This window comes from Myotis davidii, unplaced genomic scaffold, assembly GCF_000327345.1.
Source record: "Myotis davidii unplaced genomic scaffold, ASM32734v1 scaffold575, whole genome shotgun sequence".
In the NCBI taxonomy this organism is placed as follows: Eukaryota; Metazoa; Chordata; class Mammalia; order Chiroptera; family Vespertilionidae; genus Myotis; species Myotis davidii.
In genome coordinates, this window is record NW_006290306.1 from 6,174,409 (window position 1) to 6,184,758 (window position 10,350).

General features: G+C 34.8%; 1 protein-coding gene across 2 annotated transcripts in view; it reads right to left on the reverse strand.

Moving 5' to 3' along the window:
- Nucleotides 1–10,350, reverse strand: part of CUL3 (cullin 3) — an 84,010-nt gene that overhangs the window by 11,372 nt on the left and 62,288 nt on the right. For both annotated transcript variants that reach the window (XM_006763402.2, XM_015563668.1), the window contains 6 exons: nucleotides 9,793–9,963; nucleotides 9,152–9,259; nucleotides 6,473–6,597; nucleotides 5,207–5,303; nucleotides 3,575–3,709; nucleotides 833–1,019 (listed from right to left, as the gene is read on the reverse strand). In XM_006763402.2, coding sequence (XP_006763465.1) covers nucleotides 833–1,019; nucleotides 3,575–3,709; nucleotides 5,207–5,303; nucleotides 6,473–6,597; nucleotides 9,152–9,259; nucleotides 9,793–9,963 — 823 coding nt within the window. The remainder of the gene's footprint in view (nucleotides 1–832; nucleotides 1,020–3,574; nucleotides 3,710–5,206; nucleotides 5,304–6,472; nucleotides 6,598–9,151; nucleotides 9,260–9,792; nucleotides 9,964–10,350) is intronic.

Genomic DNA, 10,350 nt, shown 5'->3' on the forward strand with positions numbered 1-10,350 from the left:
AGAACTGGAGAGCTTTATGCTAAGCCAGCGGTTCTCAACCGGTGGGTCGCGACCCCTTTGGCAGTCGAATGACCCTTTCACAGGGGCCGCCTAAGACCATCCCGCATATCAGATATTTACATTACGATTCATAACAGTAGCAACATTACAGTTATGAAGTAGCAACGAAAACAATTTTATGGCTGGGGCACAACATGAGGAACTGTACTTAAAGGGCCAGAAGGTTAAGAACTACTGTGCTAAGCAAAATAAGCCAGTCAGAGACAGATAAATATCACATGATATCACTTATTTGTGGAATATAATGAACAACATAAACGGATGAACAGGGAGAGAACCAGTGTCACAGAGACATTGAATAGACTGTCCAACCTATGAGGAAAGGCAGTGGGTTGGGGGTAAGAGATCAACCAAAGGACTTGTATGCATGCGTATGAGCATAAACAATGAACACAGACGGGGGGTGTGAGGGCATGTGCTGGGGTTGGGGTCGGCTGGGGAGAGGTCAATGGGGGGAAAAGGAGACTTATGTAATACATTAAAGAACTTAAATTTAAAAATAAATAAATAAAAAAACAACTGTAATTCCTGCATCAAAAACCTATGCAAGTAAGTATCAAATTCACCACTATGAATTACTTTTAAAAAAGTTCACTGTACTTGGATTCAACTGCATTGTGACAGGAACACAGAGTGATAAAAGCGGCTTTAATTAAGCCTATGTGTCATGCAGCATCAGAGAAGACTTGCTTTTTTAAAAGCTAAAAATCATACAGATAAGAATTTTTAGAGAAAAAAAAAATACAATGTTTTAAGAGGAACAATATAATACCTGTTTGAATCTTGACTCTGTGTAGTTTGGATGTGAACTGATCATTAACTGTGAATATGTGACCATTTTCTATTTCCTTTGACTTGGGTTCTTTTGTGAGAACTCGTTGTGTTGGTTTACCACAGGCGAGGGACTGCAGGGCTCTAACAAGTTCCCTTTCAGGGATATCCGTTTCTTGTTGAATTTCCTGAAATTTTATCAGATTGATATAATTATAAACAGACTTTTTGACAGGTTAAGGCAGATTTACTAGTAAGTAAAATTGATCAAGCAGTGGTTAGGGAGGTAATATCACTAAAGTAATATTTTATAACCAAGAATTCCCCATTATGATACTTGGCCAAAATCTCACTAATTTGGAAAAAACAACAAAAAACAGAGAAAACCATGATTCAATTTACAAAATAAAAAAATACATGTACTTTTTTATTCTAGGAGATATAAGGCCCAATCTAAAAATATCATCCAGCAGAGAATATTAAGAACCTGCTTAAATAGTTAGGTAAAAATAAAGTGTTAACCAACATATAATTGCTACTTTTAGAAATACTCTACAATCTTCCTTCCAAGTTTATTAACATGATTCCTTTGCTTAGTAACTTCTTTTGTAGAGAGAAGCGAAGTAAGCTTGAACTAAGGCCTTCTATCAGACAATCAAAATTTATATTCCAAGTTGACCATATCTACTGTCTGTATGACCAAATTAAAAAAATTAAGTACCTGGTAATTAATACTAAATATGAAAACAATAAACCGTTATGAAGTGCAGGTGATAAATGTTGCTACATGTTATGAGATAAATAAAATATAATAAAAGCAGTTCAGGAAAAAAATGTATAGTTGCCGTGAATGCATGGGTTTTAACTTCCATGGGCACAACTGTGTACGTTTGTCAATAAATACAGCCGACTCTTCCCATCCGCTGTTTTCACATCAACAGATTCAAACAACCTGGGATGGAAAACAGTAGTTTTGCATTTTCAACAACAGTTTTACACTTATTGAATCTGGGAATGTGAAGGACCAACTACTATAGAGTCAAATTAGAGGTAGATTTTCAACTGGGGACAAGTGTCGGACTCCTAAGCTCTACCTCAGTGATGGCAAACCTATGATACGCACGTCAGAGGTGACACGCGAACTCATTTCTTTGGTTGATTTTTCTTTGTTAAATGGCATTTAAATATACAAAATAAATATCAAAAATATAAATCTTTGTTTTACTATCGTTGCAAATATCAAAAAATTTCTATATGTGATATGGCACCAGAGTTAAGTTAGGGTGTTTCAAAATGCTGACACACCGAGCTCAAAAGGTTCGCCATCACTGCTCTACCTTGTTTAAGGGTCAACTGTATAATTTTTTAAAATGTTTTATTTTTTTAGAGCGAAAGAGAGAGGACGAGAGAGGAAGAATTATCGATGAGAGAAACAAGTATCAGCTGCCTCCTGCATACCCCCTACTAAGGATTGAGCCTGCATCCCGAGCAAGTGCTCTGAACTGGAAGTGGACTGTCCTCTCGGTCGTTGGCCAGGGATCAACTGTATAATTTTTAAATTCATTATAATCTTATGTCAGTGGTAAAGTAAGAGAATTGTACATGGATATGATTTAGTCCCCTACCCTACACAACTTGAGGGATGCATGATGCAACAAGTCTGCACACTAGGCTATACCGCTTTGATTCACTGCATATTGCATAGTCCACGGACACAGAATATAATATAGTGAAGGCCTGGGGTGTATGTGTGTGTGTGTGTGTGAGGGAAGCTCTGGATAGAGTGGGGCAAAGGGGGGGGAAGGGGAGGATATCTGTAATAGTGCAACAATATTAAAAAAACACACACAAAAAAAACCCCATACCACTAGAAAACTAGTGAAAAGGAAAGTGAAAGACTCGGAAAATATTCATAGGACATAGATCTGACAAAGGATTGGTATACAGAATTTATAAAGAGCTTTAAAAATCTCAATAAATATATGAACACCTCACCAACAAGACACATAGTGACATATGAACACATAGAAGATGCTCAACATCAAGGAAAGGCAAGTTAAATCCACAATCAAATATACATCAGTTAAAATGGCGAATATTAAAAAGACTGATAATACTATATTTGGGAGAGTATGTAGGGCAACTGGAACTCTCCACTGATGGCAGGAATGTAAAACAGTACAATCAATTGGGACATAGTTTGGCAGTTTTTTAAAAAGGAATAAACTACTAAAACTACACATGCAACAATATGGATTATTCTAAAAAAACACTGTGCTATGTAAAAGAAGCACCACAAAAGCAATTCGTATTGTATGATTCAATTTATGGGAAATGCTAGAGAGGCAAAACTAGTCTATGGTGATAGAAAGCAGATCACTGGCCACCTGGGTATGGGGACAGTGGGAGGGAACTGACTGCAAAGGAATATAAACATTTTGGGGATAGTATTCTACAGATTGTGATGGTAGTTACATAGGTATGCACTCCTGTTAAAACTCATCAAATTGTGCATATACATGAGGTATGTTTATTACACAAAACTTATACTTCAATAAAGTTTATTTCAAAAAGCCAAACGAAATGTGACCCAACAAGTGTATGATGTTCACAAAGGTTACTAAAATAGTAATATTCATCATCAAATAATAACTCTAAAAGCTATTCATATAAGAAAGATTCAAGAAACATGTGAAAATTAGAACTAAAACAATTGGTTCAAATTTATATAACCAACCCATACCTCAAACGTATATTTTTCTCTATTATTAAAGAGCATTAATATGGTCATCTGGAAAGTGGAGACTTGCAGTATGTGCTTCCGTGTATTCGAGCCAGTGACTTGTGCCCCTCCAACACCAACTTCAGATCCATCTTCCTGTTTCATTTTTTAAAAAACATAACGAAGACATTATCACATCCTGGTAACTTTAACAGTATATTTGAGAAATAACCCCTGTAATGACAAGCCCCTCTTTTACAAAACTACATTAAAAAGAAAATGTTATTTAAAAATGTGTATGTGCACATATACCAAATCTTCATTTAGGGTTTTCATTTTGTGTGTGAACAATTTAATTTTACAACTAAAATTATTTTAACAGTATACAATAGAAAAATAATGGACTTATATGACATTACTCCTTTATACCACTACCAAAAGTAATAGGGTTAGGTTTCTTTTTGTGCGGTCTGGTCATAGCAAGATATCAAATGATAGCTAGGATATGGGGGAATCCTTTGCCATCCTTACAGCTGATTTAAGTACAAAATAGAAATTTAAGTCTTCAATAATTGACATATTAATTTATATAAATCAAAATATAAATTTTGTTTTAAAAACCTACTGGTTTGTTTTATAAAACTTCAAAAGATAAAATAACTGTTTAAGAAAAAATCCTCTCCTTTAAAATCAAAACAAACAATAATTAAAAGCTGAGTTCTTTAGTATCCTTGACCTTCTCACTTACACTTAAATATGGGGTGGATCAAAGTAGATATACAACTGTGAGTAGGAGAAACAGAGTTTATTCTTGTATTATTATTTTTTATTAATTATTGTATTATTTTTCCATATGAACAGCTATAAACCTACTGTCCCCTCAACCTGTATACAAAAGTTTCCAACATTATTCAACTAAATGAATTACAAGGAATATTTCCCATTTCAATTAAATATACAAATTAGAATACACATAGCCATTTTAATAACATATAAAACTACTAAAATTCTAATTACAATATAGAATAAAACAGTCATTTGCTGCCTGGATGACAACTTTGGTATTATCTTTTATGTTTTGCTGGAAGCTTTTTACTACTTTTCTATTTTTAAGGAAAATGACCCGGACTAAAGTTATAGCAAGCAATAAAAGTACTCTAAACCTCACAATCTTAGATATAAAGAAGTGATTACTTTTTAAAAATGAAGGCAATTCACTAGCATGGTGCTCACTTTAAAATAATCACTTTAGTAACATTTTGTACATCTCACAAATCTCAAGTGTTAATGTTTCCAGTTTTGATTGCTGAAAATTAATAAGGATTATAGGAGACCAAGAATTTGGAAAGGGGAGTCATAGCTTTGTATGCCCTCAAATCAACTTACATCTTATTATTTTATGCAATATGGTCTCAAGTCTAATCTTATAAAAATGTGTAATTATTATTATTCACTCCAGGAAGACTCAGGAAGACTACTGGTATAATCTTCATATTGTCAAATGAAGTTATTTAGCAACTGAGGGAACAAAGGTAATAAAGCAAAGTTCCCACCTTTTTAATATTTGAAACAAGGAAATAGAAATAATTGACCCACGTCAACAAAAATCACAAATCAGTTCTATAGACTAATTTTAAGTTACTTAATATTTACCTTTTTGACTGGTCCATAAAAGGTGGCATTGAGATCTGCAGAACCCATGTGATGCTGGAGTGTGAGCTGCCGACCACTGTGTTTCGCTAAGTAAAACCTTCAGCAAATCAAACCAGGTTTTAGAGAATCATACAATTTACATATTTGAAATTATAAACTACTAGTGGCCCAGTGCACAAATTCGTGCACATTTAAAGGAAATTAATTAGAAGAAATATTTTAGTATCGCTATTCACCCTTTCTCTATAATAGAAGTGTCAACCAAATTCACAATCGATAATGACAGATCAAAACACATGCATGCGATTAGCACCAGCAAGAGATTTATATGTATCACGCATGCTCGAGTCCTCTTAGCCTTTACAGATATACAATAAACTTGCTTAATTAGACCTGCTTTCTGATGTAGCTAAACTTTTTCCAGCCCAGTAAAGCACCCCAACTTCTCTTTCAGGTAATTGTCAGCACTTCTGTGAGGATCAAATGAAATGAGGCATGGGAAAACACTTCACAGACATTTGGTTACAGTGTAAAATGTTTCCACCTGGCTATAAAGGAATTAGTATTCCCAGACTGAAGAAACTGCAAGGAGGCTAATTGCTAGGAAAGGAAGCTGGGTATTGCTATGTGACGTCATTACCCAGACAGGCACTTACCATATTAGCCTTTTATATATTTAGGTAGGAAAACCCTTATGTAAGGCAGAGTTAAAAAGATATCATGCACTAATGCTGAAGGACATCAATAAAAGATTCCTTTGAAAAGAGTTTATGCAATGCATATTAAAAGCATAAAGGATAATTCTCCTTTTGAACATCAGGTAAAAAATGTAGTACAGTCCTCGAGTTATGTCAGACTCGACGTACATCATTTCGTGGTTACAGCGCCATCTCCCATTTATAGTATTTATATTAAAAAAAAGTTACATCATTTCGACATATGTACATATGTGCTTTATGATTTTTACTATTTATTTACCACAAGTAAAGGTCAGGAATTATCTTTCTTTTAAATTTTTTTTTACTGTTTCACTTCATTACTGCTGTGTATGTGCTCCATGTGAGTGACGTAGGTGCTTACGTAGATGAGTTCCGACTTACAGCAAAAACCATCTTACGTCACGCCGTAGGAACGGATCTCCGACATAACCCGAGGACCTACTGTATGTATATTCATCCTCAATCAGGGACAGTACAAATGCTCAAATTTATTTCAACTTTGGATAATTATTTGCTCTTAGAAATACAAAGTTTGATCTACATTTACCTCCTGAATATCTCAAAAGCATGTCTTGGTGCTGGTGGGATGTTGCACTTTGGTGTGGCTGACTGAGTGGGCCAATATCCTGTTGTGAGCACCCGGACTGTGAGATCAACACCACCTAATGATACCTGTGTAAAGGAGAAAAAGATGTTCCCCAACAATTAACTAGGATTTGTTATCTGTTCCATATAGATAGACACTGTGTCAGTTATCAAAGTAGTTAGTTCCATATCCGATATTGAGCAAATAAAACATTTTCTTCTTAAAGGTTAGGCCCACCCGTGTTTTTCAAAATTTTAACTCTCCTGGTGAAGATTTATATATATTACTTAAGATGTTGACTTTAAAACGTTGGCCAAAGGACAGTTGTTAGCAGGTGAACAAAGGGTTAGTGGTGTCATTGAGACATGCAAACTTTGGCCCTGCAGCTTTTTTAGATAAAATGTTAAGTGTCATATCTGTGTCATTTTAAAGAAAAATTTAGGATACTAGCTCTCATCTCAGATTTTAGTATTTTTACCATATTAACTCACAAATAAAATACTTCTATTGCATTTACATTTGAAGTATATTGATCAACATGTTTTTTCATGTAGTTCACATTCTAACAAACTTTGCATATGATACTAAATCCTGTTCTACATAGTAGATGCTCTATGAATATTTGAATATGAATGACTACTATCTCTGTCACATTAGATATTTTCTTCTTGTTAAACAAATTTAAGAAAACAAAAATAAAGCATATAAAGATTCTTAAATGTAAAATAGTATCTTTATTATTGACTAGAGACCCGGTGCACAAAATTCGTGCGGCGGCGGGGGTGGGGGGGAATCCCCTCAGCCCAGGCTGCACCCTCTCCAATCCGGGACCCCTTGGGGGATGTTGTGCATAAACCGGCAGTTGGACATCCCTCTCACAATCCCCCTGCCAGCTTGGTCGCCCCACGCAGCCTGCTTGGTCATCCGTTCGGTTGTTTTGGTTGCAACGATCGCTTAGGCTTTTATATAGACAGATATTCACAGCTTATTCTAAATCATTGTATTTTTATCTAACCTGAGTGATTTAGTGACAGATTTCTAAAAGGAAGAGATAAGCTTATAAAAAATATCTTAAAATATTCCACTCAGATTTCTTCACAAATACCTGCTAAATGATCACTCCATTTTAAAGAAACTAAAACTAGATAGAAATCCTAGATCAGTGATGGCAAACCTATGACACACGTGTCAGAGGTGATACACAAACTCATTTTTTTGGTTGATTTTTCTTTGTTAAATGGCATTTAAATATATAAAACAAATATCAAAAATACAAATCTTTGTTTTACTATGGTTGCAAATATCAAAAAATATCTATATATGTGACATGGCACCAGAGTTAAGTTAGCGTTTTTTAAAATGCTGACACGCCGAGCTCTAAAGGTTCGCCATCACTGTCCTAGATGATGCATAGGACAGGATCACAGCAGAGACTCTTAGATGATGAATGGAGGAGGGCTGAGAACTGCTGGTACTTTGCAGGTTGGGTGGATTGGGGTGTTGCGCTCACAACTTGGTTCAATACACCCAAAACAGTAAGTCCTTTTTTTGTAAACCTTTTCTCCCACATACCCAACAAAGACTTTACCTTCAAGTCTTTTCTTAAAACCTAATTTTTTAAAAGAGGCCTTGTCTGACCACCCTTCCCTATTACAGATTTCCTTTGTATATTCTATTGCCAGCTCAGGTGCTATGTGTTTACTCATCTTGTTTATCATCTGTTTACTGGCAGGGAATTTTGTCTGTTCCATTCTCTGCTATACACCCAGTGCCTAGAACAATGCTTGGCACTGACAGTTAAGTGGGTCAGAATGCCTTGGTATGTACTTGCCCTTTTCTACAGAATTAGCTATTATCACATATTTTGTTTGTTATGAGACTGTGGGACCATAGAAGTGGTAACCTAATATTTAAATACTAAAGGAAAGACCTACTATTTTAAAAAATGGTTGTGATATGTCTTAATTACAAAGTAATATGTACAGTGACTTGAGAGAGAAAACTTTTAAAGAAAAACTTCAGAGTTCTCTAAACTTAAGGTAAAGTTGTAAAACAGATAAAAAAAAAAAGAAATAAAATTCTGAACCCAATTAAATCCTCACAAAACCCCACTGGACTCCAAAGCCATAGAAGTTGCAGCTCACTGCCTTCTGGAGTCACAATACAAAACTACACTTAGAACATACTAGTGTCTGTGTTTTTATACTCAGACCAGCCCCACCAATCCTGAGGATGTCAGATCCATTTAATATCAATTAAATAGGAGGTAACAAAGACAGCACAATCCTGGGGTACAGTGAAAGGAAGAGAATTATATACTTTAGAAAGCTTGCATAAGACCAATATTCTTTTCACAATCTATAAGAATTTAACAGCAGAATGATTCTATTTATTAAATTTTCTGCACATTCCTTCATGTGAGGAGGATAAACTGTTTTAGAAGAATAAAAAACAAATAATTTAACATCAATAGTTAGAAAATAGTTATATGGGGAAAAATAATTTTTTAAAGCACTCACAGACACTAATGGACATTTTAAAAAATGACAACAGCAGTCCAGTCATTTGATATATAGATGAAAATGTCCATTACGTAAGATTTTACATAAAACATACAGAAGTAGAAATAGAACAATTTACCCCAGTTGCCTGTAGATGTTGCCTGAATTCATCCATAGTTGTATTTGAGATGCTCATATCCCTAAACATTCCTTCCAGTTTTGATGTGAATTGACATCCACACTCAGTCTGTGTAAGAAAACAACAAATAAATGATGTTTTTTTCTATGAGAAAACATACATATAAACAAACAATTCCATGTTACTGTCATCATTTCTAAATTTTTCCTATAGTTGCTCTAAGAGTACAGGTACCAAATTTTAGTGTTTAAAATGCAGATTCTAAATCTCTTTATGATATTCCAATAACCTCACTGAAGGCAGGGGCCCAGAACTCGTGTTCACAAGCACCTCATGTGATATGTGTACAGGTGGTCTATGGAACACACCTTTGGACCTTTGTGACAGAACTATATAGTAATATTGCCTTTATTGTTTCCCTTGTACTAATCCTTCTCAGATTGCCATGAATGTACCACCATGCTAAGAGAAATTCCAGCAAACTTCGAATATATGAGAACTTGAATAAATGTAAGTACAGCTTTATAAGTTTATAAAAATAGTATTTTAAATCAGTTAAATATTTCCAATCAAATGTTGCTGTTCAATCATGTGACAAACATTAGTTAGGTACACTCCATTCCATCTTATATACATCTTACCTTTAACTTAGATATCATATTTTTTTCAGAGTCATCAGAAACACTTTTATTTGTGAGAAGTCTCCTTGCCAAGTGTTGTTTATAATAACGTTCAAATACATCTTTTTCTTGCATAAACCTAAATAGGACCATTGCCTTATCCAATATTGTTTCTACTTCTTGTTCTGTTAGCTGCAAAATCAATTAAAAGAGTACTTAATAATTTCAAAATTTTAGTTGTACAAAAATAGCACCAGAGTTCAACAGTTTAAAAACAATACTGTGACAACAAACATAAATTTTGGTTGCACTATGTCAGAAAGAGGGATCTCCTTAAGACAGTGGTTCTTAACCTTCTGGTCCTTTAAATACAGTTCCTCATGTTATGACCCAACCATAAAATTATTTTTGTTGCTACTTCATAACTGTAATGTTGCTACTGTTATGAATTGTAATGTAAATATCTGATATGCAGGATGGTCTTAGGCGACCCGTGTGAAAGGGTCGTTCGACCCCCAAAGAGGTCACGACTCACAGGCTGGCGACCCACAGGTTGAGAACCGCTGGGCTAGAGGCTGC